The following is a 26,859-nucleotide window of genomic DNA, read 5'->3' as shown; positions in this document are numbered from 1 at the left end:
TTCCTTTTCATAACGCATTTTTGTTAAAATTTTAATTCAACAATCCCCACACTTTGCACGTCCATGAGCAGAAAAGATGCAATTTAAGTAATAAAGTGTTTTTTTTTTAACAAAAGAACTTCAAAATTCTTAAAATTTGAAAAAGACAATGATTGTGAACAATTGTATTTATATCATTTTTTTCTAAAAAGATATCACCAGAAACATTTCACAAAAAAAAATAGAAAAAGATCAAAATGATGTTTAATATAATTATTGAATTCAGAAAAGTTTTAAAAAAGCAAAATATCATGCGAAATAGAAGCAATATAATTTTGATATTTGTTGCGTTTGCGTTGTTATTGCAGCGGAGGTGCATGTGCATTGATGCAACAGTTTATAACGCAACTCCGAAAGAAAGAGAAAAAGAAAACGAAATAATTCCTGCACTTGAATGTGTTTCGCCACTCGATAGAGCAATCCATAAGAAACAACTTACAGAAAATGTACAGATAAATGAACTGCATGGAAGCACATGCAACGAAGGAATTGAGGGGGAAAACCAGATTTTTATGGAAAACAAGGAAATGCGAGCAAAAGAGAAGAATGACGATTGTTTCAAGGAGAAATATGATGGCCATGCAAACTCAGAGTTTTTAACAACAGACGGGAAAAGGATCACATTTGGAGGAAGCGAGATCGTTGGATGTGCAATTTTGAAGAATTCGTCAGTGACTTGGAGAGGAATGGCGATGGCCTCTGGTGATAAAAATGCTTTTATTTGCGCTTGGGAAGGGAGTGTCGTTGCGATGGATGGGTGCAGCATGATTGTGGAAAGCGAGGCTTCGCCATTGGACTTGAAGGGAAGTTGTGCAACATTGGCGAATGTCTCTCTCAAAACTTCAAAAGCCCAATTCCCTCTAATTCCTCCTCTTTTTGCACCAAAGCCAATTGAAACGTATTTGCCACGATTTGGAAGGATTTCGATTTGCTCTTCTCATTTTTCTTCAATGACATTATCCTCCTCACCATTTTTGTCCGCTCCTTTCGTTGAGAGTGTTTCCGTTTCGAGGCTGATCTTTTTCAACGTTTCTATTTTCCCCTCGCTTCGAAGCTTTCCTTCAACGCTCCATTGGGAAAGCACCACTTCGATAAATAACTGCTTGTTTTCTTCAGTTTGCGATGCGTATGATGGAGGAATTGTCCGATCAATCAATTCACCGCTTTCATCAATTATTGTATCAAACGCCTCGTTTGTTGGGTGTTGCCGGACAAAAAATGTGAATATTACTGGAACTACAGAGGTTCCATTAAAGCCTGAGAGGCAGAACATTACGGATAATGGAGCAAATACATTCATTTGGTGCGAATGGAACGGATCAAAAACAACTGGATCAGGGCGTGATTACACTGATTGCACTTCAAATGGTGGAGCAATTTTCATGAACAATCTGGAGAGCGGAGAACTTTCAGTAAGTCATTGTTCATTCAATGATTGTTATGCGCATTATGCTGGAGGAGGAATTTTGTGCCGTTCAATCGAATCAATTGAGATAATAAATAATACATTCAACTCATGCATTGCACAAAGCTGGGCTGGAGGTGGAATGTGCATTCGTTCAATTTCATCATGTGCTCGAGTCAGTGGATGTGACTTCCAGAATTGCAAAGCAGTTAATTACGGAGGAGGGCTTCATATCGAAAATTTTCAGGTTTCAGGAACAGGATGTATTGGATCAGAAAATGGAGAAGGAGAGAGCGCATGCATTTTTGACTGTGGTTTTGCTTCATGCTCACTTTCTGATACATATGGTGCAGCTATGTGCATTTATGATTTTCTTGTTCAAGTCAAAATTAGGAGCATCCAATTTGTTTCATGTTCTGCTGTGAGAGAGGGAGCATTGTATTTTAGACCTGAAAAAGCAGGAAAACCCAATGATGGATTTTTTTGTTATTTTCTGTTCTTCCACGAATGCAGGTGCTTGAATAATCTACCATACGGGCATGACTTGATGTTTGTTGATATCTTCAATGACTATTTGAACTCTGGAATTCCTTTAAAGGAATGTTACACCACGAACACAAACATTCAGAGGGTAGGGTATGCATACAATTATGCATATTCAAATACTTGGTCATATCAGCATACAGAAAAGAGTGAATGGCTGAAAAATGGGATTCTTTATAGGCTTGTGACAGCAGATGGAGGCAGTACAAACGAGTTGTGCGGAATAAATGAATCAAACGCATGCAAAAGCATTGGTGTTGCAGTTTCTCAGAACGCGATTCAGACAAGCTTGTTTGTTTCACTGATGGAAGGGAACCATGGAAATGAACAAGAAACGATCAGCGTGGGAAATAAAATGAATGTTGTGGGAAAAGGAAAAGAAGCAAGCGTGATTGGGACGAATTCGCTTTCTTTGTCTTCAACAGCATTGTTCAGCGTGACAAGCGGGCGACTGAAGGTGTTGCATGTGGGGATTGATCACAATGCGACAAGAAGTTCATCGCCGAGTGTGTTTGTGATGTCTGGAGATAGCGGAGAACTTTCTTTGGAAGATGTGGTGATTTTTTCATCAGCAGCAGAAGGAGGGAGTGCAATATCAGCATCAGTATTTGTGGTGGCTCTAAGGCAACTGAAAATGAGTGATGTTGAGATAAAAAATATGGAAGTGGCTCAGCCTCTATTTTCTGAGCTGTTCATGGAAGGATCAGCATCAGGAGAAAGTGTTCTTTCAAATGTGACAGTTCGGAATGTGAATCGGACAGGAGGAAATGGAGTGGTGATGGCAAAGAGTGTGCAGGAAGGAGAGACATTTGTGGTGCAGAATATCTCAATTGAAAATTGTTTGTGCGAGGAAGGGAGCGGGGGAGGAATTTGCGTTTGTTTAGCAGGTGACGGGGAAGTTGTGGTGAATGGAGCATGTGCGATTGATGGATGTGAGGCAGTGAATGTTGAAGGAAAAGGAGGAAGAGGAGGAGGATTATTTGTTGAGATGGAAAGTGAGGGATGCGGATTGACAATTGGACAGAATGTTGAGTTTTCGAAAGTGAAGGAGAATGTGGCATCATATGGGAAGGATGTGTTTGTATCATGCAGTTCAGGGATATTGCTTGAGTCAAAAGTGAATACAAACACATTTGAATTTTTTGACTCAACAAGCACTCCTTCAGATGTGTTGAGGTTGAGTGGAAGCGAGGATGGGAAAGAAGACGAAGTGATTCCTCTATTTGTGTATTTGTGCTCAATTGGATCGAAATTGATTGTTGATGGAAGTGAAGAAGGTTCATTGAATCACGGTTATTGTGGGTTTGAGAAGTTTGGATGTCTGACGATTGACTATTGCGCGAACAATCGTGTTGACAGCAGCATTCACGAAATAGAAGTTGTCTCATCTTCTTCAATAAAAGGAGAAATGCAAGTGACTTCGTTTGAGGTGAGTATTTCAGGAAAAGCAACATCAGCGAAAGAAGAGGGGATGAGAGTGGAAGTGAGTGATGAAGGAGAAAAAAACCGAAATTATCTTATTGAGTGCACAAGACCATTTGAAATGAACCGTTTGTTATTTGCATTGAATGAGGAAATGAATGGAAGGAGAAGTGTATTTATCCACTCCTCATCATCGACAATCACAATCACCAGCTGTTCTGTCTCATTTACAGACAATTTATTAATTGATGGAATGATTGAATTCAATGTGATTAATATTGATGGAGGAACTCTGATTGTGAATGGATTTGTGATGGAAGGACCAGTGACAATGAATGGAAAATCACCAATAACGATGACAAATGGAATGGAATTGGAGATTTTGAACAGCAGAGTTAGTGAAGTGGAAGTGACATGTGGGAATGGAGGAGGATGCTTGAATTTTGAGATTAAAGAAGGAGGAAGTACAAAAATTGAAGAATGCAATTTGTCATCAGTGTGTTCAGGTGGAAATGGGATAAAAGGAGGAGGAATTATGATATCAGTGGGGAATGGAGGGAGTCTGGAAATGAAAAATGTGAAGTTTGATGGATGTGAAGTTCCATCAATAGATAAAGAGGAAGGGGGAAGAGGAATTGGAGGAGGGATGTTTGTGAGATTTGCAGAAGAAATGGGATCAACTGTGCTTGAAGGAATGATATTCGAAGGATGCAATGCCTGGAAAGGGAAGAAAATGTTTATATCTGGATGGGATCTGAGTGAGATTGTGAACAAAGAGAAATTCAAATGGGAGATGAGTTCAGAGGAGTTGGGATCGTTGGATGAGTTGTGTGGATGGGAGAGGAAGACAACAGGAGAGGAGAGATATGTGATTCCATTGGTTGTGTATTTGTGGAGAAACTGGAGCAGGAATGGGTTTGTTTCGAAAGAGAAAGGAGGAGACTTCAGTGGGTGTGGGTATTCAGAAGCACCATGTTCTTCAATTGATCATCTTGTTTCATTGAGATACGCAACACTTGAAACAGAAGAATCAAAGATCATTGTGTCAGGTTCAGGATTGCTTCGAAGTTCAATATCATTTTCTTCTTCATCATCATCATCATCAAACACACCAGTTGTGAAGGTTGAAGGAGAAGAGAAAGGAAGAATTTTGAGAGTGAGTGAAATGGATGCGGAAGGAGATGAAGAGTCAATGATAGCATCAGATATTCATCTTTCGTTTGAAAACTTATCATTCAATTTGCCGAGCGAATTGGGGAAGCATTCATCACTCATTCACTCAGGGTCATCACCATCGTCCTCAGCAACACTATCAATAATGAGCTGTTTGTTTGTTTGTGAAGATCAATTGAGAGAGACGAAATATTGTGTGTTGAAGGCGTGTAGAGGATGCATTGTGATTGAGGAATGTGTCCTTTCTCAATTCACTCTGGAAAAAGGGTTTTTGGAGTTTACGCCAGAAGTGGAAGTGATTGACGTGGTGAATACCACGTTAACGAACACATCCATTTCTGGAAGAAGTTTGATTTCTCTGGAAGAGGAAACACAATCAAACAGGTTGAGCGAAAGAGGAATAAGAAACACAAAGACAATGATAAGGATGAATAACTCAACATTCACAAACATCACAAGTGAGGAGAATAGAGTGTGTGTTGTGTGTGTGGACTCGTTCTCTGTTGGCGTTGAATGTGTTATGGAAGGGTGTGTGCTTACGAAGTGCACGAGCATGAGGAGTGAGGAAGGTGGAGGAGTGAAGATGTGTCTAAAGAGTGGAGAATCAGACCTGAAAGTGAGTGGATGCTCGTTTGTGATGTGTGAGTGTTCAACAGGTTTTGGAAGAGGTGGAGGCATGATGATTGACGCACTTGACCCGAATGTTGAAGCAAATCCAAAAACTGCTCCCCCACTTCGACTGAAGATGGAGAACATCCGATTTGTGATGAATGAGGCATTTGTGGGGAAGGATGTGTTCATCAACTGCTTTTCAATTGCAGAGCAGGTGAATGAAACACTGTTTGTGCTGGACTTCAATCAAGATGCTTTGAAGTCGAACAACTCAATATGTGGGAGGGATGATGTCGATAAAGTTGATGTTGATCTTATTCCACTGATAACATTTTATTACTCTGCCCAGGTGTTTTTGAGTGTGTATGGAAATGACAACAGACAGTGTGGAGCGCAGAGTAATCCATGCCGGAGCGTCAGCTGCAGCGTAAAGCACATCGAAAAGAATCTGATGAATGTGTTGTGGATCGATGGAGAATGCGTGATAGGAGGTGAATGCGAAATTGGAGATGTGAGAATGAATTCAATGATGAGAACTCCAGCAACAATTCAGTTTAACAAAGAAATCGAAGAAATTGGGAATGAAAGGAGTGTGGCTGTGTTTGTGAATGAGTGCATTGTTGAGAAATGCAGATTTGTGTTTGGGGAGATGTTTGAAGGGAATCAGGAGAGCATTTTGAAAGAGAAGAATGGGAGATTGGAGATTTCAGTGTGCATTTTTAGCTCGTTAGCAATGGATCTTGTGATGAAGAACACGATTGTGAGCGTGGAGAGTGGAGAGCTGAAGATGAGCGAAACGTCATTCAGTGGGATTCGCTCAACAGTGTCACTTCTGTCATTTTGCAGTGAAGGAAGAGTTGAGATGTTTGAAATAAGCATTTCAAACATTGAATGTGAAGGAGATTCAATTGTTGTGGGAGGAAAGGCAGAGGTGGAGATGAAAGAAATTACAGCCAATAATATTTCGTTGATGAAAGGAGGAAGTGCAATGAAGATAGAAGGAGCAGAAGAAGATGTGAGTGTTCTGAATTGCTCGTTTGAAAAATGCACAAATTCGAAGGAGAAAGGAAACATGATTCAGATAAGAGAAGGCAGAGCAGTGAGGATTGAGGCATGTGCATTTGATGGAGAAGGGAATGGAGAATGGAAAAGGAAAAGAAATGGGAAAATGAACAGGAAAGAAATCTGTGGGTGGAATGGTTCATTGATTACCGGTGAAAACAGCAATGTAGAAATGAGGGAAACAACAATCAAAAACAGCAGGAATGGAGGAATATGGATAAGTGGAGGAAGTTTAAATATTGAGAAGGGAGAATTCGAGAACAACAATCCATCTATTGAGGGATATCCATCATTGAGAAGGAATGTGATCTGCACAGGGAATGGCGAATTGAATGTTGTGAGTGTGAAAGGAGGAGATGGATGGGAAAGAAACACTTCACTTTGGATGTTGAATGAAGGGTGCAGTTTTGAAGGGATTGTTTCAGAAAGGGATTCATCATTCTTCATTCCTGTGTTGGAGAGTGTGGAAGCAATAGAAGAGACAGAAAGAATGAAGCTGAAATTTAAAGGATTCCTTCTTATTCCGTGCAATCTGTCATTCTCAGCTGTGAAGAGGAAAGGAGAAGAGAAAGAGATTGAACATTATGATTTTGATTCAAATGGATTCTTGTCAGAGAGAGAAGTTGAAGGGAGTGTTGCAAAAGATCTCATCAGCAGTTGCGGAGACGAAATTGAGGTGAGCGTGCATGTTTTGTTTGGGAGATCAGAATCTCCTTCTTCAACAAATTCAATCATTCTGAAGAACAAAAGTGAAATTGAACAAAAAGGGGATGAAAGAATTGCTGAAGGAGGAAAGAAAGAAAAAACATTTTGGCCAATTATTGTAATTGTGCTTGTTATGATTTTGCTGATTGTACTGATTGTATCCATTATCGTTACCGTTAGGTGGAGAAGGGCAAAGAACGAGAATAAAGATCTGAGAGAGTTGATGAATGATTCAGTGAAAAAGGATCCAAAGCTAATTGAGATGGTTACAATGGAGATGTCGCCTGAGGAGCAGTGGAGAAGAGCTGAGAGGGAGGCAGAAAAGAAGAATGAAGAAAACATGAAGAAGAGGGCGTATGACAAGACATTGGGACATTCAGAGTCATCAGAGCATCTTCTGTCTGAGAGTGGATCAACAGAATATATTCTGGGGAAAGATTCAGACAAGATTCCAGAGTGGATGTTGGAGAAAGTGGATGAAGAGGAGGAGACGAGAAAGAGAACACCATCTCCATCGGTCACATCCACTTCAACAACTGACTCAGATTCAACTTTTGTTCGCGGGGAGGATCTGTGCCCAACCACCTCGTCCATGTCGAATCTGGTGGATGCAATGGCCTGCTCATCTCCACATGAGAAGCTGATTGTTGATCTGAGGGATTCACTGTTCATGCTGCTTCATGGAAGGAACGAGAAGAAGGAGATGGCAATTGGAAGTTTGCAGGAGAGGGAAGTGACAGCTGCCCAGGTCTTGTTCTGGGTAGCAAATGGAGCCATTCACTCGTTTGATGAAATGGAAAACCCTCTTCAGTCATTATCCAGTTTGAGTCCGCACATTGTGTTGTTCTCAGAGCATATGGTCATCTGCATCGTGATGCATTCAGACTTATTGTCTGATGATGATTCAGATTCTTCATCTATTTCTTCATCAACAGTTATAACATCAGCAAGTGATGATGGTGATGATGAAAGCGACTCTCTGCCCTCATCAGCATTTGAGGAAGAAGATAGTTTCAAAAAAGAGTGTTTGAGATGGAAGGCACCTGAGCTGCAGATGAACAAGAAGATGGAAGCAACAAAGGAATCGGTGGCATTCTCGATTGGGATGATGCTGTGGGAGTGTTTGTCTCTCAAAATACCATTTGGAGAGTATGATGCGGAGATAGCTGGACAGAAGATATCCAATGGAGAAAGGCCAAGCTTGGAATGTGTGAGTGAATCGAGACTTCACAATCTGGTGTTGAGTTGCTTGTCGCAGAAAGTGGAAAGCAGGCCAACGCTTCTGGATGTGAAGAAGGAACTGTTTGGGATGTATGGAAAAGGCGGATGGGTGATGACGATGACAGATGCAATGGATGTTGTGCCAGTCAGAATCAATAATGGAAGTGGAAGAATGGAAGGAAGTGAGGTGTCAAAAGAAATTCTGCTTGTTGAGGAGAAAAAAGAATGAATGATTTGAGAAACGTGGGGATGTGTTGTGTGAAATGTTGTTAGAGAAGCAAAGACATGCTCAAAGAATAATAATGAGAACAAACACGAAAAACAAAGAGTGAAAAAGTGATAATATTAAACAAGTGCAAGAGAACAATCAAGAAACATACGTGAATAGAAACACTGTAAAAACAAGCAGAAATTACTTTTGAAAGGCGATCGGAGAAGAAAATAGAAGAGAAACGTGGTTTTTGAATCACAAATTGTGTGTGAAGGGAAAAACTTTTTTTTTTTGAAAAAGTGGAAATGAAAGATTTTTTTCATTCAAATGTATTTTTCTGTTCGTTTTTTTTGAATGTGTTTAATAGTTAAGTTTTCGTTTCAATTTTTGAACTCTTTTTTCGTGAAAGATTATCTTTAAAGAATCTTTTATTTGATTGCATTTTGTGTTTCAAATGAATGTTCCTTGTGTTTTTGTTTTTTATAGCACCTTGAAGCATCCATATATATGTATATATTTACCACTCTTTTGTCAAATGTTTTTCAAATGTTTCTTTCTGCTCTTTTTGTCACATTTTAACTCCTTTACAAATCAAACTGTTTAATGTTCATACACAAATCAATTTTTCCGTTAATTTTCTCAGCAACATATTTATTTATTTTGTTTTTATTAAATCTTCTTCTTTATTAAAATTAGAGGATTTTTTGAATTCTTGTTCTTCAAATGTTAATTTTGTTTGACGTTTTTTATAGTCAGCAGAAATCACTTCATTTCTTCAATTATAATCAGACAAACACAGTTTGCAATTCAAAAAATAAGTTTTGTTTGAGAAAAATGAAATTTGATTGAAAATTTTATTTTTCAAAACACAAAAATTTATTTACGAGTTTATTGTTCAATGAACAATTAGTTTCAACAAATTGCAGAATGTGGGAGAAAATCTTTGGTTAGATGGTTCATAGCGACCGGTGCAAAAATAGTCTTAAAGAAGAATATTTGACCTTAACAAACTCGCTTTTTCGAAATTTAGAATTCTCAAAAAGAAAAATATTCGATAAAAAACTGAAAATTTTTCAGAATAAAAAAGGCAGAAGTTAATAAAAGCTTATGATTAAACCCCTAAGATAAATAAGAGAGAATGTATCTTTAAGGTTTTCATTTAAAAAAAAAATGGTTTATCCCTTGTCAATGTGTTTATTAGGGTTATGTTTAACGAAAACTTTTCGTTTATTCAACTGATAAGAGTTTTTTATTTTGAGTGAGGATTTCCAAATAAAAATTTATATTGGATTTTAAAGATAGGTTTTCTCAGTTCAAAATCACTGTTATACGAAAATCACTTTAAAATATCATAATTGCATTAATTGATAATTGTTTAAATAAATAAAAACATGAAAATCGAATTTTTTTACCGGTCATTATCTGCCCACTTACCAAATCTTGAGTTTTTGAATTAAAAATTGTGCCTTTTCATTTTTTTGCTTTGAATTTTCAACTTTTCATTGAAAACAACAATCAAAGAATCAATAGACAAATTGGGTGTGAAGCTGCGTTTTTCTTTTATTATTCAATTTTTTGAGTCTCTTTTGAATAAAGAATAGTGAATGTTAATTTTTATGTTGAGAAAGGGTTGCTTCAATTCAAAGCGAGCGCATTGAGGAGAATTTCTGAAAAAGCACAGGAAGTTTTTTTTTGAATTTCACTCTCAAAAACAATTGTTTTTTATTTTATTTCGTCGTATTTTTGAATTTAAAAACTTGAAAATATCACTGTTGAAAATATCTGTTGAGTTACGGAGAGAACGTTAAGTGATAAAATTTTAATGAATGACATTATATTCTTGACTGAAGAATATTGGAACAAATGAGAATAATCTTCACATTTTTCGATGAGAAAGATATTTAATTATCATGTTGGATATGTGGTATTCTTTTTGAAAAGTCGCTAATGAAAATTTTCAAATAAAACTAAATTATCATATTTCGATCATATTTCTTCTCCGACTCACAAAATTTCATTATCATGAAAAAAAATCTTGACTGTTATTATTTCCATTTTTGTGAAGTAAATTGAGTGCGAACAGAAATTTGATGGAAATATGAAATTATTGTTTTTTTGAAAGTTTAACAAAATGAACTTTTCATAAAAATTAAAACATGTGGTTTTGGAAATATAGAGTAATTTCATATTGCAATCATTTTTCATCTCTTTTGGGAAACATTGTAACATTTTCGAATTTGAACGAAAGATTTTCTATTCATAATAATTTTTGATGCAATTGGTGAATAGAACTCACATAAAACTTGAACGTTATCATAAAAATAAAAACTCATTGCTTTATAAAAACAAATAAAATCCTTCATGTGATAAAAGAAAAAAAAAAAAAAAATGAAAAATTGTGATTTTTTCCTTCCACAACAGCGTGTCATTAGACGAATTAAAAATGCAATTTTTTGTTTATGATTTATTCAAATGGTTTGTTTTTTGAAAAAGAAACACTAAAGACATTGAGAGCAGAAAAAACTTTTTGAGCTGAGCAAGGATGGCCGAGTCGGTCTAAGGCGCTAGTTTAAGGTACTAGTATCTTCGGATGCGTGGGTTCGAATCCCACTCCTTGCATTTTTCTTTTTTTCCATTTTAATAAAAAACAATTCTTTCTTTCTTTTTTTCCCTTTCTAGCTGGGGCACAAAATAAAAAGAATTAGAAAGTTGTAAAAAAACAGAACAGAAAAGAAATGAAAGAAAATGAAAAGAAATGAAAAGGTTGTACACAAAAGAAATAAAATGGAATAAAACGAAATAAAAAATGAGGTTTAAAAAATAACAATAATAACAACAATGATAATAACAATGGTAGTAATAATCAGATGATGTGAATAGCATGATATATCTAAAATCCACTTTCAAACACAAAATCAAAAATTCTAGAGGTTATCACTTTGCGTGGCAAAGGGGGAAAGCCAGTCGTCTTCAAACAGCAAATAACATCAACGCAAACTGTTCGCCACAAGGCCCGTGAAGCCATCGCAATACAAACAGGGGTGCGCGTGTGTCAAGAGGCGGTGAGGGCGTTCAGCCTGCGCTTCACTTCCTGCATGTCGGGCCGCTGCTCGGGCACTGCGTTCCAGCAGTCCTTCATGATGGCGATAAACTCCGCCGGTACGTCCTTCATCTTCGGCCCGTCCACAGGGAGCCGCGCCCCCGCCACCACCCTTTCTGCAATCTCTGCCCGGCTGAGCCCGTCGTACGCCTTCTCCTGGTTGCATATCTCCCACAGCAGCACCCCCAGCGCATACACATCCGACTTCGCATTCACCTTCCCGTGCGGCTGCAGCGACTCCGGTGCGAAGTGCGTGAAGTCTGCCATCCGCACCGGCCGCCGGCCCCGCATCTCCTCGTCCCGCCGCCCCTCGTCCCCCTTGTCCTTCCGCGTCTTGATGAAGTTCAGCCGCGCCGGCGTCCCGAACCCCGCGATCCGGATCGACCAGTCCCGCTCCACCACCACGTGCGACGCCCGCAGGTCTCCGTGGAAGTTCTTCTCCGCGTGCAGCCCCGACAGCGCCGTCGCTATCTGCTGGCTGAAGTTCAGCTTCGTCGCCCACACCAGCTCCTTCGCCTTGATCGGCTCCCGCAGCTGCCCGCCCGGCCCCGACACCGCCGGCCGCAGGTCCTCCCCGTACAGCACCGACGCCAGCGACCCCCGCTCCGCATACTCCATCACCAGGAACGGCGGGTTCAGCGACGCCCCCAGGAACGGGATGATGCTCTCCCCGTGGAACCGCAGCATGATGTCGATCTCGTTCACCAGCCGCGGGTCGTCTGCAAACTCGTCGTCAAACTTCTTCACCGCCACCGTCGTGCCCCGCCACTCGCACTTCAGCACTGTGCTGCAGATGCCCCGCGCGATCGGCTCCGCCCCGTCCAGGTCTCCCATCGACATCAGCAGCCCCAGCTGGTCCAGCTCCTCCTCCAGCTCCTCTGCCAGCTCCGACCGCTTCGCCGGCACCATCGACTTCGCCAGCGACGACCGCCCCACCCCCTCTCTGCCCCGCTCCAGTGGGCGCAACGAAGACAATGAAGAGGAAGAGGAAGAAGAAGAGGATGATGATGCTGACCCAACAGACGCTGTGCGACGAAGCACTGCCCCGTCCACCCGCCGCATCGGCGACGCCGACTCAGACCGCACAATCTTCCCCCCGTGCTTCTCAAGATACTTCCGCTGCTTCTTCGCCCGATACTCCATCACCTCTGCCTCTGTCATCTGCTCCTTCTTCTTCTTCTTCTTTTCCTTCTTCTCCTTCTTCTTCTTCTCTTTCTTCTCCTTCTTCTCTTTCTTCTTCTTCTTCCGCTCCTCCTCGTTCCCTCCCCCTCCTCCTCCTTCCTCCGACGAGTCTGTGCTGCTCGACTCCTCCGAGCTCGACGAGTCCTCCTCTTCCTCCTCCTTCTTCAGCATCATCAGCCGCACCCGCTCTGCCTCTTCTCTCGCTGCCTTCTCTTCCCTCTCCCGCCGCTCTTTCTCCTCCCTCTCCCGCCGCTCCCGCTCTTCCTGCTCCCGCCGCTCCCGCTCCTCCTTCTCCCGCTCCATCTGCCGCGCCTTCTCCTCCTCCTCCCGCAGCCTCTTCATCTTCTCCGCCTTCAGCTTCTTCCGCAGCTTCTTCTCCTCCTTCTCCTTCTTCTTCTGCTCCTTCCGCCTCTTCAGCTCTGCCTCCTTCTCCTTCTGCGTCTTCTTCATCCCCTCCGGAATCACAAACCCTGTCCCCGTCAGCCGCATCCGCTCCATATCCTCAACCAGCTTCAGATTCGTCTCTTCGTCGTCTGCCCCTGCCCTTCCACCCCCTCTGCTCACACTCGTCGGACTCGACTCCGAATCACTATCGCTATCGCTATCGCTATCTGAATCCGAGTCTGAGTCGTCACTCGAGTCATCCTCGCTGCTATCTTCCTGCGCTGCTCCGGCAGGCGGGAGATCGTCCGGGTCGACCGAAGTGTCTGAATCACTATCATCGTTAGATGACGATGACTCTTCTTCTTTCACTCCCCCTGCCTGCAGCAGCGCCTCCTTCTTCCTTCTCTTCTTCTCCTTCTTCCTCTTCTTCTTTTCTTTCTTCTTCTTCTTTTTTTCCTTCTTCTTCTTCTTTTTATCCTTGTCCTTCTTTTTTTCTTTTTTATCAGATGGAAGTTCAGGGGCTGGCGGTAAATCCTCTTCACCAGGAGAATGCATCAAGTCTGGAAGATTTGGAAGCTCTACCGTTGGGATGATTGGCTCATCTCTAAGTGGTGGCGATGAGGGTGATGGATTACCGTGGCTTTCTTTACTGTGTTCCTTTGCGCCTGGCGATGTCTGAACTCTTGGACTCAGCTGGCTGCTTGTTGTACTGTCCCTGTGATTTGAAGTGTTTGTGAAATGTGGTGAATTTGCATTTTGCTCGACGGTGGGCACAGTGCCAGGCTCATCAAGCGTGTCTCTTTCGTTTGGCTTCATGCCTCGATCCTTCTCTTTTCCTGTTCCTGTCTCTGTTCCATTTCCTTTCTTTTTAACTGGACTTTTTGGTGCATTTACACTTTTACTTTGGGTACAACCCATGAAATAAAAGTTGATAAAAGGAGTTTGAAAGAGATAGAATAAAGGGTATATTTGTTATAAAAAAAATAATGTAAATGTGAAAAAAATAGTTCTTTATTTGAATAAACAAAAAATGAATGAAATGAATTAATATTCAGATGGAACTGAATTCATATGTTCCTAATATAATTTTAGTGAAAATAAATTAATTTTGATAAACATAAAAAAAAAAATATTTGAAAATTATTATGAGAAAAATATATCAAACCCTGACTTTCCAAACAAGACTGTCTCTTTTTTTTGTTGATGGGACAACATAGTCCGAGGGCATTGGTACTCTTCTTCCTTTTCTCGCCTTACCTGAACCAAGCCACTGCGATGCGTCCACGGCATCCATTCCTTCTCTTTCTTCAGGAGGCTGAAAAGGCAATGGAGCAGCAGAAGGCATCTTCCCCAAAATAACACTTGGCCGCCTGGATCCAGTGATGATGTGGGTGGATGGGTGGGAAGTCCATTGGCGCTGGTAGCGGTGATACAGGTCAACCGGATTCATCTTTCTTCTTCTGGACTGGATCGGCCTGGGATGGATGTATGACGAAGAGGAACGAGGGCGAAGAAGCTCTGAAGGGTTATGAAAATGCTCATCTCTGCGTGCTTGGCTTGGCATTCTGCCCTCACATTTCCCGTGATCGTAATCTTCGTCTTGATCTTCCTGCACATTCTCATTTTCATCTTCCTCTTCCTCTTCTCCTTCTCCTTCTTCTCCTTCTCCTCCTTCATAATCAGCGCTTCCCTTTCTATTCTCTGTTCTTAATTCATCTTTCTTAGAAGGGCTCAACGAAGATGCACCGCCACGTGTGCCAAATCCAACCCTTCTCGAGAAATTTGGTGTGTTGTATGTTTGATCAGCTTCAGAAAGCACATCTTCGTCTTCAGCATCTTCCTCAGAATCTCTCTTTGTTTTGCTTCTCTCTCTCTCTCTTGCAGGCGTTTTATTCCCTTTTTCTTTTCCAGTCAGCTTGGCGGAATCTGATTTGAGATCCATCAAATCTCCTTTTGAGCGTTGATTCTTCGCCTTCATTTTGGATGCTGCAGATTGCGTCTTTCTCCTCTTTGGGAATCTCCGCTGATCATTCAGCCACGTTCCAAGAATGTGCCGCCCTCCTTTTTGTCTGCTCTTCTTTGAAAAGATGATTGTTCTCCCGTCCGCATAATCATCATCGTCATCGTCGTCGTCTTCGTTCTTCTTCTCAAAATCATTGCCACTTTCCTCAGCCTCATCCCCTTCTTCTTCCTCTTCTTCCTCTTCCTCTTCTTCTTTTGCATCCTTTAAAAGTTCGATCTGAAGTGCTAATTCCTTTTCATCATTTTCATTTTCTGCTAAATCCTGTTCTTGGCTCTCTGAAAGAGTCAATTCATCTTCATAACTACAAACATCAGTATTATCTGTTTTGCGTTTAGATGAATGATGTTTATGGTGGTGACTTTTTTTCGAGTCTTGCAAATGCTCATCTATTTTGTGTGAATGATGAGTTGAATGATGATGTTTATGTTTATGATGATGATGGCTTGATTTTGCATGGTCAGTCCTTTTTTTCGTTTCACGATCAATGTCATCATTATGTACCTTATGATTTTTCTCTTCTTTTTCTATCTGATAAGGCGTTTCCTCTTCTTCTTCATTTTCTTCTTCTTCTTCCTCTTCCTCCTCTTCTTCTTCTTCATATTCTTCTTTGTTGTAACCATCTCCATGATCTATTTTATTCTGATTCTTATTATGCTCTCCGGTAATTGAAAAGTTCTCTAAGGATAAAGCCACCATCTGTGGCGTTATCGGAACAAGTTTAACTGGTGAAGAATATTTTGCAACAGGAGGAGGAGGCGGTGGTGGAGGAAGAAAAGATGTCGAAGGATTTGCAAATGCAAATGCAAGAGGATCATTACAAGGGTTATATTTTGTTTCTGAAAATCGAAAAATAGTTTTGGATAAAAATTGAAATAAAAAATTTTTAAAAGATACCCATGTAACCACTTTGAGAAAATCGATGTTGATTTCTGTAAAATTCTGGTTGGGGTTCTGGCGTATAAAATGATGAAGGATGAACAGGTAAATCAAGCATAGAAACACGTGAAGGTTCTTGGACTGTAAAATTTTGCCCTCTTCTTGAGCTTGGGAGTAAGGAAGTGTCATATGATTGCCGAGAAGAGCTTTTGAAAGGATCGTCCATTACTTAAATTTTATAATAATACAATAAAATTAAAAACAAAAATTTCACCTTCTCAACAAAACTTTTAACCAATTTGAAAATATATTTTATTTTGTTATGGCTTATTGCCAAAAGAGGTATATTTTCAGATCAGTAATCTGAGCTTTATCGAAATGGTCAAGAAGGTTCGTGTTTTGCTTTTTGTTATCGAAGCTGTATTTCGTAAATAAATTATTGTTGCTAAACATTTGCGTAAATTCAGTATCAATTCAAAGTTGATCTCCTTCATCCTTCAAAGAAGTCTGAAAGACAAAGCTACAAACTTAAACGCCTTGTGCAGTCCCCCAATAGCTATTTCATGGACGTTAAGTGCCACAATTGCCAGAAAATGTTTGCCGTTTTGTTTTTGATTCTTTTAATTTGTTTTTTTAAATTGTTTCAACATTTTATTTCTTTTTTTTTTTCGTAATCTTTCTCTACTGTTGTTTCTTTGTTTTAAACAACTTATTTCATTATTTTTATTTCATGAAATTATAGAATGACAGTTTTCAGTCATGCTACTTCAACAGTTGTTTGCGGAAACTGCGCCAATGTTATCTGCACTCCAACTGGAGGAAAAGCTCGTCTGACAACTGGTGTTAGATATAGAAGAAAAGCACATTAATTCATTTCATTAAAAATAATTGCTATTTTTACCATTTTTCGAAGATCATTTCTCTCAGATTTATTTGTAAAGTAAATATTAATAGTCTTGGGAAATTTAAAAAAGTTTAGCTAAATTTCTTGAAAAGATCGTGTATTTAGAAGTTTTTGCTGAAGTTTATAATTGTTCAAAAAGCATCTTCTGTGTTGATTAAAAAAAGTTAGAGTCAATAACCATAATAATAATTTTCTGTTTTGTTTTTTAATATCCAAAATATTCATGGCACAACCTTCGAGTGTTAGTCTTATAAGTGATTACGGATTTGCAGAAGATGAAAACTATATGTACAGATCGTCTATGGAAGTATTAACATCAATATATCACAATATTTATTCAAATATTAATGAAAAACAATATTGTCTTTGAAATGCACATTAAAAACATGTAACACTTTAGGATACACATTTATATGTCCAAGATGCTGGACCAGAAAAAGAAAACATTTTTCTTGGAGTTTTTGATGGCCATGGAGGTACCTCTGCTGCTCAATTTGCGAGAGATAACATTCACAAGGTTATAAAGATTTAATTAAAATCAAAGTTTTAACTAATTTTTTCAATAGATATTTTTGGATATGTGTGCAGCAAATCCTTCAGCAACTATGCCCTCAATTTTAGCAGATACATTCAAAATGACAGATAAAAAGATGGAGAAAACTGACATAGATTTTGACGGGTGCACGGCTGCTGTTATATATATTAAAAAAGAGGAAAAGGATTCAAAAATTATTAAAAAAATTTATTCTGCAAATTGTGGAGATGCTAGATCAATTCTTGTGTATGGATTTTTCAAAATAAGTTACTGTTTGCTTTATATGTGCTTTTATTGTGAAAATCAAGGAGGAATGGAAGAGGCTTACGCCTTTCATATGATCATAAGCCGACTTTAACAGAAGAACAAGAAAGGATTCGTGGAGCTGGCGGTTTTGTTTCAATGGGAAGAGTGAATGGTTCAAATATATATTTCTTTTTTTCTCTTTTTATCGTGCAAACTCAATTATATATTTTTTGAATAAAATTGTGTTTATCATGTTTATTATTTGAAGGAATACTTGCCGTTTCCAGAGCGCTTGGAGATTTTGAGATGAAAAAATATGTTATTTGCGATCCATTTGTCTCAGAGACAATAGTTGATCCAGAAAATGATACTCACATCATTATTGCATGCGATGGTGTTTGGGACGTGTTGAGTGATGATGAAGTTGCGCAAATAGTTACAGAAAAAAAAGCATCTGGATGCGAACAGGCAGCAAAAGCAGTAAAGCAGAAAGCTCTTACAGCTGGAAGTACTGATAATATATCAGTGATGGTTGTTCAACTTTGAATCTTTTCATCAAAAGTTAGTAGATTCAAAGAAGCATTTGTAGTTTTATATTTGAAATATTCGTTTGTGTTTCCAATATTGTTCATTTCAGAAGCTGTCATTTCAAAGACTAACTAGTTTTTCTTTATTTTTGCATTGTCTTTAAGTTATTGAAATAAAATTTGAGCATTATAAATAAATGTGAAATAAATATTTTTTTTTCTTTTTTTTAAACTTTAATAAACCAGTTGATTGAACAAAAGTATTAATACGAAAGTTTTTTCACAAAAATATAATAATTTGTTTCGTTTGATAACTGGAAAGATTTAAGGCTATTCAAATGCGAACTCCAACTTTTTAATTAAATCAATTGTGAAATAAGAATTTTTTCAATTATTATGAAAATTAGTAACAATTGATCTGATGCATCCTTTTTTTAATAAATGTTTGAATGAAAAAAATAAAAACTAATGCTAATTCAGATAAAGTATAATCAGGATCTAATACTTGTATAATTCTATAACAACTTTATAAAAGTTTCATTTTACAAAGATATTATGTGCTCTTCTGGGAATGGCAGTTCTTTCTGCATGGAATGGAATAATAAGCTCTGTATGTTTAATTACCATATAATCTATGATTCGTTGAATAAATGTAACTAATCTTGTATTTTTGCATGCTTCAAAGGCAAATTTCTTTTTGAAAAGGCTCCCTGGAAATAATAATATGTCATTTATGTTGGCTGCTTATCATGTTGGATCACTTCCTACTTTACTTATTTGCACTGGAATTTCTGGTCACATTAATCGAAATTATGCAGTCCCAATTCCAATTTTCATATCAGTGTTGATAATGATTATAATTCCAATTGTTTGCACCTTTCTCGATGGAACCATTGCTGCTGTGGTATTGATGCTTATTCTTTCGTTTTTTCTCGGAATAATAACTGGATGTTTAAATGTCACGATTTTTGGGCTTTCAAGTCAACTTTCACCTTTACACACGCAATCAACGATGATTGGCCAAGCTCTTGATGGATTAATAAGTTTAGTACCGTTAATTTTGCATATTTCGTTGCCAGGAGACAACACAGATCTGATAGGATATATATTTTTTGCATTCTCAGCAGTAATAAATGCCTTAGCTTTTGTGGGTTATTGGATTTTGACAATTTTACCTTATTCAAAGGAAAAGTTACGATCATCAAAAAAAATTGGAGTTGATGATGCTAGAAGCGAAATCAATGAAGAAACGAAAGCAAAGCAAAATGGAAAGATAGCTGCTCAAGAAGTTGAGCTTTCTGTATTGGACGTGACATGTTTAGAGGTCGATACAAAACGTGACGAAGAAACGCATGGCGAGAATTTGAAGGAAGAAGAAGTTAATTCTGAACCTATAGAAGGAAAGAATGGCAGAAATGAACAGATATCGGAAATAAAGAACGAAGAGGAAATGAAAAATGAAAATATTGACAATCTAGTTCAATCGTCTTATGACAGCCATCAAAAAATTGAGGATAATCAGATACTTCAATCATCTTCTCCATTGTTGGATTCATCTTTTCAAATAGATAGTCAACTTTCCTTGATTTCATCGCCTTCTTCCACAAATTCTTCGTTAACTGTTGCAAATAATGAAACTCTTTGCGGTTCTCTTCGTTCTCAGTTTATTCAGATGTTTCATATCGCGAAAAAGAAATTTTGGTGGGGATTGTCGGGATTTCTTTGCTTTTTCGTTTCGCTTCTTGTCTTCCCAAACATCATCATTGCAGTCCCACCTCCAAAAGGAATGTTTGAAGACGAATGGGGCCATGAATTGTGGACGGTGTGTATCGTAAGCATTTAATTTTGAGAGGGATACCGGCATGAAAGTTATTCTTTAGAATTTTTATTTGAGCTGATGTGAGAAGTTGATTTACGTTATAGTTTTCCATTTTGGAATACTAATTTGAACACATCTTAAGGATTGTTGTCTTTAATTCTTGAATTTTCCATGCTGAATGCAAATATATGCCCTTTTGAAAATACGATCATTTTTTTTCCATGCTTTTTAAATTCAGAATATCAAGTTGAACATTTTTAACGTGCTTGACTTTGCTGTTCGGTTCTTCCCCACATGCTTTCCTCTTTATAAATCAGTGCTTGCAATGAACGTTGTTTCACTACTTAGATTGGTATGTTTTCATGAAAGAAAGATTTCTCTGAGAACTTTTTGAAGAGCTATTGATTTGAGAATTAATATTTTCTTTTATATGTGTGCAAATGTGCATATACGCGTATATAAATTACTCTTCTCTTTCTTTTTTTTCCTTCTTCTTTCTTAAATAAATAAATAATTTGTTTTTATTTGATATATCAATTTAAAATATGTGAATACTTAGGTAATTGCTGCATTACTTTTCTTATCATTATATATTGAGTCATGTCAACATTTGTGGTACCCCATTGTTTTCCAATCTTTGTTAGCAATTACGAATGGTTATCATTCAACATTAATAATGTGTGCAAAAAGAATTTGTTTTTTTACATAAAACAAAACATTCATTTTTCAAATTTTTGAAAATGCTTTACAAATGTTTATGAAATTATAACTTTCCGCTTTACATAATTTCATATGTTTTTTCTTAAATTATTCTTGTCTCAATATTTTGATAGGGCACTGGCTTGCGAAGATCTCACGGATGAAAAAGAAAAGATCATTGGAGGTAGTTTTATGTCTGCATCTTTGAACATTGGATTGTTTGCTGGAACAATTTCCTCAACAATTATTGTTTCTTTGATATTATAAATGATAATAGCACCAGATGCATTCATTTTGATTTGTGAAATGAAAATTTTTAGGTTACAAAAAATGTTTTTGTTGAAATTAATTTTGCACAAATTTTTGGAATGTTGCTCGAATTACAAACTGATTTTTTGTGTATTGAATGGATATTCAATTTACAAATGATTTTTTCTACTTTTACGCTTTCTTTTTCTTTCTTTCTTTTTTTTTTTTCTTTATGATAATGTATATGTATATGTATGTTTGACTGTTAATTTTTGAGAATACAATAAAATTATCCTTCAAATGATAGAATCAATTCTATTATGCAGGGTCATATTTTTATTAGTACCCCGTTTTTTATTAGATCCTTAAAAAATTTTTTCTTATATTGCTTTATATAGAAGCTTATACACAATGAGAATAATTTTAAAACTAATAATATATTATTATAAGGTTGTATACCAAATATTTTTGTATATTATTTCTTTAAAAAAAAGATCTGTATTTTTTTAAGTTTTATTTTTTGATCAATGTTTTGCTCGTGTTTCCACGAGTTTTTGAAACCAAGCATTTTCCTTGTTAGCAATATTTTTTAACTTTTCTTTTTAACATTTTTGGTTATTTTATAACTTGAGGAACTCTTTTTTTTGAACAGTTTTCACACCTCACCTTTTTTTCGTAAAACTGAAATTTCAACAAAGAAAATTGTTATTAACAAGATTGCTTGTTTTTCAATGATGCTTTATTTTATGTGATATTATATATTTAAGCTTTCTTTGAAATTTATATGTGTATGAAAAATAAAACGAGAAAAACAAAATATCAACTTTTTCATTTTTCAACAGAATTACTTTTCAATTCAATTTTTCATCACATTTATTATTTGATACACTTATTTATTTATTTTACGCGTATGATAATTTCAAATAAAAAACAACATGTTCGTTCTAAATTTCAGTTTTACGAAAAAAAGGTGAGGTGTGAAAACTGTTCAAAAAAAAGAGTTCCTCAAGTTATAAAATAACCAAAAATGTTAAAAAGAAAAGTTAAAAAATATTGCTAACAAGGAAAATGCTTGGTTTCAAAAACTCGTGGAAACACGAGCAAAACATTGATCAAAAAATAAAACTTAAAAAAATACAGATCTTTTTTTTAAAGAAATAATATACAAAAATATTTGGTATACAACCTTATAATAATATATTATTAGTTTTAAAATTATTCTCATTGTGTATAAGCTTCTATATAAAGCAATATAAGAAAAAATTTTTTAAGGATCTAATAAAAAACGGGGTACTAATAAAAATATGACCCTATAAATAAGCTGTTGCAAAAGATAAATAGATAACATTGAAATTTTTGAAGCAACTCCAAACATATATGATGAACATTTTTCTTTCAGTTGTACAAAAAGTTATTAATAATTATTAATATTATTTTAAAGAATAAATTCTTTTTGCAATGTTTTTGGAAAACTATTTTTATTCTCATTGAAAATAATCATATCTGGCTAACGTTTCATTTTTCATAACACGATATTTTTTAATCATTTTTCTTTGATTATTTGTCGATTATAATGAGAGGGTTCAATGAAAAAATCACACAATAATATCATTTAATCGATTCTTTTTCCAAATAAAAGTTGATCTTTTGATCAAAAATGTTCGATAAAAATTGAGAAATCTTGCTTTAAATAAAATATTAATTGAAGGGGTGTTAATGTATTAAATTTTCTTATTTTCGATGAGTCGTTTCAATTATTTTCGTTCTCGAAGTCTTTCGACAAGTGTTTCTGTCTTTCTGTCTTTCTGTCTTTCTGTCTTTCTGTCTTTCTGTCTTTCTGTCTTTCTTTTTCTTTTTTTTCGTCGTTTCAAAATTCAAAGTGAAAGATTTTGTAAAAATGAACAAATTTTGGAAAAATCTTTATTATCTAATTTTATCAATTCATCAGATTTTTGTTAAAAAAAGAAATCGAATAATTTTTTAAAAATAATATTTCAAAAAGGTTAGTCCAAAATGTTTGACCCGTGATCTCTAAAGAAATAAATCGAATGAAAAAAGCATGCACAATGTTGGTTCAAAAAAAAGTTCACAATCAAATCCGGATATTAACACATCTGCATTTTTAAAACTTGTCTAAAAATTATATCCGATGATGATAACGTTCGATTTCAACGAGCATAAAGTTTTTTGTATTGGGCTAATTTTATGCAATAAAAAAGAGTATTAATATTTGTTCCGAATTTTTCTGGCAAATATTTCATATTAAGTCAAGCAAAGCATCTCAATAAAATAGAAAAATTTTGAAAATTGGGGAAAAATATATACTTTCAAGCTTTTTATGCACAACACATTAAAAAATTGTTTCACTTATAACATTTTTTAACTTATAAAAATACCAAAATAAAATTGATTTTCATATCTGAAAACAAACATCATTGAAATCAAAACAGAAAGTTTTGTAATATATCACAAATGTCAAAAAATGAACCCATTTTTATTGTGGTTTTTGTTTTCAAAAAGTCGATGAAAAGTGTTTAATTTTTCAATGAAAATGCTTGAAGCAAAATATTTTGACCCAGATTTTTTCAAAATGCAGTCCAAATCGGATATAATCACATCTGTTTTTGCACAACTTTTTGTGACTATATCCGATTGTGATTAGAAGCGATGTCACATTACACATGAAAAAATAAATTTAAAAATTAAAAATATATTAATTAATAAATAGTCAATTTTTGCATTTTTTGAAAATTCTTCACTCATGCACTTTTATCAACACAAACAACAATTTTTATTATATATTTGCATCTTTCAGACTAATTATAACAATATTTTGAACAATCAAAAAATGGAGATTATCGATCAAAAAAACAGATTTTTAATTGAAAAACAAACACATTGTTAAACAAAATGTGATTATATATTTTCATCCCTGTGATTATATACGATGAAAAATGAATGATAATTTGGATAAAAATGTTGGTGCTTAAAAAAAATGTGACTTTTAACGAATGTGATTATATTCGACGTGATTAGATCCGGTTTTGACTGAAATACATATACAGATATTGGGAAAAATACAGGACATCGCACAAAATACAGGACAAGATCGTTTTCTCAATAACCACTCAAACAGAAAATCTGATAATACACCTCTAAAGATATCTTAACTAAACTAACTCATTTGGCATATCAGACTTTCATTTCGGTGCAAACTGAATATTAAAAAAATAGTTTTTGAAATCTCGGAGAAACACAAAATCAAATCTCTCCGAGATTTCAAAAACTATTTTTTTAATATTCAGTTTGCACCGAAATGAAAGTCTGATATGCCAAATGAGTTAGTTTAGTTAAGATATCTTTAGAGGTGTATTATCAGATTTTCTGTTTGAGTGGTTATTGAGAAAACGATCTTGTCCTGTATTTTGTGCGATGTCCCGTATTTTATCCAATATCTGTAATGATATTTTTTGTGAATATCCTAGATTTTTTTGAAATCATATTTATTCTGACAAAATATTCGGTTCGAAATAGTTTTTTGAATGTCAACAAAATGAACACTGAAAAGTGATAAGGCTTATCCAAAAAATGTTTCTTTTTATTTCTACGAAAATTTTTTGTTTTGATAGCAGTTGTGGTAATTCAACAATTCAAACACAAAATCTATTCCCAATGACAAACAATCTTTGAAAAATCAATACCCCGAAAAAAGGTGTGATTTCAAAAATAATGACTTATATCTTCCAAAAAATAAATTAAATTTTTTCCCCAAAAGTGCACCTCCAAAGAATGAATAAGAACAAAAAAGGGCAATTGAAGAAGATCATCATTTCAAGGCAATTTTTCCAAAATTTTTCTTTAATTTTTAAATAAAAAAATTTAATTAACAGAGAACCATCACCTTTATTTTTCAATGCAAAACGTTATATTCACATTTAGTCCAATATGTCAAAATTTTTTTTGAAAAGTTCCATTTGTTAAATTTTCAAAAAATAAAAAATTTCATATTTCTTTCAAATTTCTGTTTTCACTCACGAAATTACACCCAAACGGATTAAATAACTTTGACAAGGATTTATTTCAATGACTAAACATCTGCGTCACCTTTAAAAAGTCAGGCTCCCGTCAGTCAGTGCCCGGCACTTTTTTTTTTTTTTTTTTTTTTTTTTTTTTTTTTTTTTTTTTTTTTTTTTTTTTTTTTTGATAAAAACAAACTTATTAATATTTATTTTTAATTGACAATAATTAATTACCAAATATTGAAAATAAATCTGATTGTTTAGAAAATATTGATTTTTCATAAACAAACCTTAATTAAATCTTTTTTATTCAAAAACTATTTTACGCTTTGACAGAAGTCATATCATTCAAAGCAAATTAATATCAATATTCTTCACTTTCCTTGTTAATGCTTTTGAAGTTTTGTTTTTATTTTCACATTATTAGCATTTTTCATTTTTATAAAGATTATGACATTATATATTTTTCATGTTAAATAAGTTTTTACAAAAATTGACATAATTATCATGATTTTTTTATTGTTTTTTTGCAATTCTCATAAGACGATTTTACATTTTAATTTATCAATTGTTTATAAAAATAAAAAAAAAACTTTAGATATGTTATTCTGTGTGTTATTGACATGAGAGAATTATTATCAATGAATATAAATTAAAAACACTTTATTATGAATTTGTTTGAAAAAAAATCACTGAAGCCGCAGATTTCTCCACAGCCCTCATTCTGCTTCGTCCTCTCATTCCTCTTCATCTTCCACTTCCTCCGCTTTGATCTTCCACTCTGTCACTGCTGCCACCTTGTCCTGCACCAGCGCAAAAAGCAGCACACCCACCTCCGCATCCTCATCCCACACCTCCGCCACCTCTTCCCCGTACAGCTTCATCCACTCAAACGCCGCCTCCTGCATCTCCCAGTTCAACCCCAGCACCATCTTCCCAGACTCCACCAGATGCTGCTGCCACACACAGCACTCCACGGTCACTAACAGCACCACCACCTCCGCCGATCTCATCCCAATAAACAGGATGTTCGGCCACCAACACCTTTCATGCAGACTCTGCCTCCTGCCTGCCCCTTCCCCTTTTCCCTTCGGCACAATCGCTGATGTCTCATAATACTTTCATCCTTCCTCTTTCTCCTCCCCTTCCTTCCCTTTTTCACCTTTTCCTCCAACCCGCTCCACCTCCTCCTCTTCTGCTTCGCTCTTTTCAATCACCTCCTGCCAGATCCTCCTGTTTCCCTGACTTTCGGTGATCTTCCTTGAATGATCAAAACGGTGTGTCACAATCTGCTCTCCTCAATTTTCTCCACACACAGGTTTTAGGAAGTGAAAACAGCGCATCGCAGCTCCTTCCATACGAGCTCTAGCTGTTTATTCCCATCGATGATCTATCTCACAGCTCTGCACAGGAAAAAAGGACTCGCTTGTTGCCCCATCATTCTTCCTCTCCACACGCACTCTCACCCCATAATCGCGTCCGGCTTGCTCTTGCTCTGCTCTGTCCCTATCATAATTCACTCCTCAGCCACCAACATCAGCTTCTTACGCTTACCCTGTATCCAGCTCCCATTCGTAAACATCAGAGCAGACACCTCCACATGTCACGTCTTCTTCGCCTCGTTGTCCAGATGCTCCTCCGCAAATGCCAGCGCCTTGCATGCTAACCGCTCTGTCCTGATCCCCGCCATAGAAGATGAAAACACCACCTTCCACCGAACAGCCATTCGCTCCTGACGCTCAGGCTCCGAACTCTAACAACTGTTTATGTCTTTAGAAGCATCTCGTCAGTTTGTAACAGCTATTTGTGAAAAACAAGCTCTAATAATTTGAATGAATAAAAAAAATAAAAGAAAAATTCAGAAAAAAATAAAAAATTATTTTCAAACAATAATTGTCTGATT

The 26,859-nt window shown here is 36.3% G+C and overlaps 8 protein-coding genes across 8 annotated transcripts; 4 read left to right on the top strand and 4 right to left on the bottom strand.

The window, feature by feature from the left end:
• Positions 1-1,161: 1,161 nt before the first annotated feature.
• On the top strand, positions 1,162-8,411 carry MONOS_14192 (uncharacterized protein; the record flags this gene model as incomplete). The annotated part of the gene is made up of 2 exons (XM_067866973.1): positions 1,162-1,165; positions 1,282-8,411. 2 exons carry the CDS (start codon positions 1,162-1,164, stop codon positions 8,409-8,411), a joined length of 7,134 nt encoding a protein of 2,377 aa, XP_067731695.1.
• Positions 8,412-11,047: 2,636 nt separating this feature from the next.
• On the bottom strand, positions 11,048-14,017 carry MONOS_14193 (putative tyrosine kinase family protein). Its single transcript, XM_067866974.1, has one exon. It carries the CDS (start codon positions 13,975-13,977, stop codon positions 11,446-11,448), a length of 2,532 nt encoding a protein of 843 aa, XP_067731694.1. The 5' UTR covers positions 13,978-14,017; the 3' UTR covers positions 11,048-11,445.
• Positions 14,018-14,218: 201 nt separating this feature from the next.
• On the bottom strand, positions 14,219-16,280 carry MONOS_14194 (uncharacterized protein; the record flags this gene model as incomplete). Its single annotated transcript, XM_067866975.1, has 2 exons — positions 15,977-16,280; positions 14,219-15,918 (listed from the first exon to the last, which is right to left on the bottom strand). The coding sequence occupies exons 1-2, from the start codon at positions 16,182-16,184 to the stop codon at positions 14,219-14,221; spliced, it is 1,908 nt and encodes a 635-aa protein (XP_067731693.1). The 5' UTR covers positions 16,185-16,280.
• Positions 16,281-16,287: 7 nt separating this feature from the next.
• On the top strand, positions 16,288-16,953 carry MONOS_14195 (putative 40S ribosomal protein S27-1). The gene is made up of 3 exons (XM_067866976.1): positions 16,288-16,348; positions 16,426-16,553; positions 16,701-16,953. The coding sequence occupies exons 1-3, from the start codon at positions 16,337-16,339 to the stop codon at positions 16,825-16,827; spliced, it is 267 nt and encodes an 88-aa protein (XP_067731692.1). The 5' UTR covers positions 16,288-16,336; the 3' UTR covers positions 16,828-16,953.
• A 93-nt stretch (positions 16,954-17,046) lies between these two features.
• MONOS_14196p2 (putative protein phosphatase 2C) lies at positions 17,047-18,368 on the top strand. The gene is made up of 5 exons (XM_067866978.1): positions 17,047-17,169; positions 17,263-17,379; positions 17,429-17,643; positions 17,706-17,815; positions 17,912-18,368. The coding sequence occupies exons 1-5, from the start codon at positions 17,086-17,088 to the stop codon at positions 18,187-18,189; spliced, it is 804 nt and encodes a 267-aa protein (XP_067731691.1). The 5' UTR covers positions 17,047-17,085; the 3' UTR covers positions 18,190-18,368.
• A 350-nt stretch (positions 18,369-18,718) lies between these two features.
• Positions 18,719-21,250, top strand: MONOS_14196p1 (putative solute carrier family 29 (equilibrative nucleoside transporter), member 1/2/3). The gene is made up of 5 exons (XM_067866977.1): positions 18,719-18,780; positions 18,856-19,992; positions 20,228-20,341; positions 20,549-20,667; positions 20,823-21,250. Exons 1-5 carry the CDS (start codon positions 18,742-18,744, stop codon positions 20,953-20,955), a joined length of 1,542 nt encoding a protein of 513 aa, XP_067731690.1. The 5' UTR covers positions 18,719-18,741; the 3' UTR covers positions 20,956-21,250.
• A 4,443-nt stretch (positions 21,251-25,693) lies between these two features.
• On the bottom strand, positions 25,694-25,969 carry MONOS_17278 (uncharacterized protein; the record flags this gene model as incomplete). The annotated part of the gene is made up of 1 exon (XM_067870182.1): positions 25,694-25,969. The coding sequence occupies one exon, from the start codon at positions 25,967-25,969 to the stop codon at positions 25,694-25,696; it is 276 nt and encodes a 91-aa protein (XP_067731689.1).
• A 108-nt stretch (positions 25,970-26,077) lies between these two features.
• MONOS_17277 (uncharacterized protein) lies at positions 26,078-26,617 on the bottom strand (the record flags this gene model as incomplete). The annotated part of the gene is made up of 2 exons (XM_067870181.1): positions 26,078-26,216; positions 26,511-26,617. 2 exons carry the CDS (start codon positions 26,615-26,617, stop codon positions 26,078-26,080), a joined length of 246 nt encoding a protein of 81 aa, XP_067731688.1.
• Between the last annotated feature and the right edge of the window lie 242 nt (positions 26,618-26,859).

The sequence above is a fragment of the Monocercomonoides exilis genome (assembly GCF_001643675.1).
Source record: "Monocercomonoides exilis strain PA203 chromosome Unknown scaffold11-1913109, whole genome shotgun sequence".
NCBI lineage: Eukaryota > Preaxostyla > Oxymonadida > Polymastigidae > Monocercomonoides > Monocercomonoides exilis.
Note: the sequence above shows the minus strand (reverse complement) of the source record. Positions and strands in the feature narration are given on the sequence as shown.

Bases quoted from the DNA above. Each gene is read 5' to 3' on its own strand.
- MONOS_14193 (XM_067866974.1), bottom strand. From the start codon at position 13,977: ATGGGTTGTACCCAAAGTAAAAGTGTAAATGCACCAAAAAGTCCAGTT.
- MONOS_14195 (XM_067866976.1), top strand. The intron at 16,554-16,700 runs GTTTGCCGTTTT...ATGAAATTATAG, and splicing joins TGCCACAATTGCCAGAAAAT to AATGACAGTTTTCAGTCATG.
- MONOS_14196p2 (XM_067866978.1), top strand. From the start codon at position 17,086: ATGGCACAACCTTCGAGTGTTAGTCTTATAAGTGATTACGGATTTGCA. The intron at 17,170-17,262 runs GTATTAACATCA...GTAACACTTTAG, and splicing joins TGTACAGATCGTCTATGGAA to GATACACATTTATATGTCCA. The intron at 17,644-17,705 runs GTATGGATTTTT...GTGAAAATCAAG, and splicing joins GATGCTAGATCAATTCTTGT to GAGGAATGGAAGAGGCTTAC.
- MONOS_14196p1 (XM_067866977.1), top strand. From the start codon at position 18,742: ATGGCAGTTCTTTCTGCATGGAATGGAATAATAAGCTCT. The intron at 18,781-18,855 runs GTATGTTTAATT...CATGCTTCAAAG, and splicing joins GGAATGGAATAATAAGCTCT to GCAAATTTCTTTTTGAAAAG. The intron at 20,668-20,822 runs GTGTGCAAAAAG...ATATTTTGATAG, and splicing joins TATCATTCAACATTAATAAT to GGCACTGGCTTGCGAAGATC.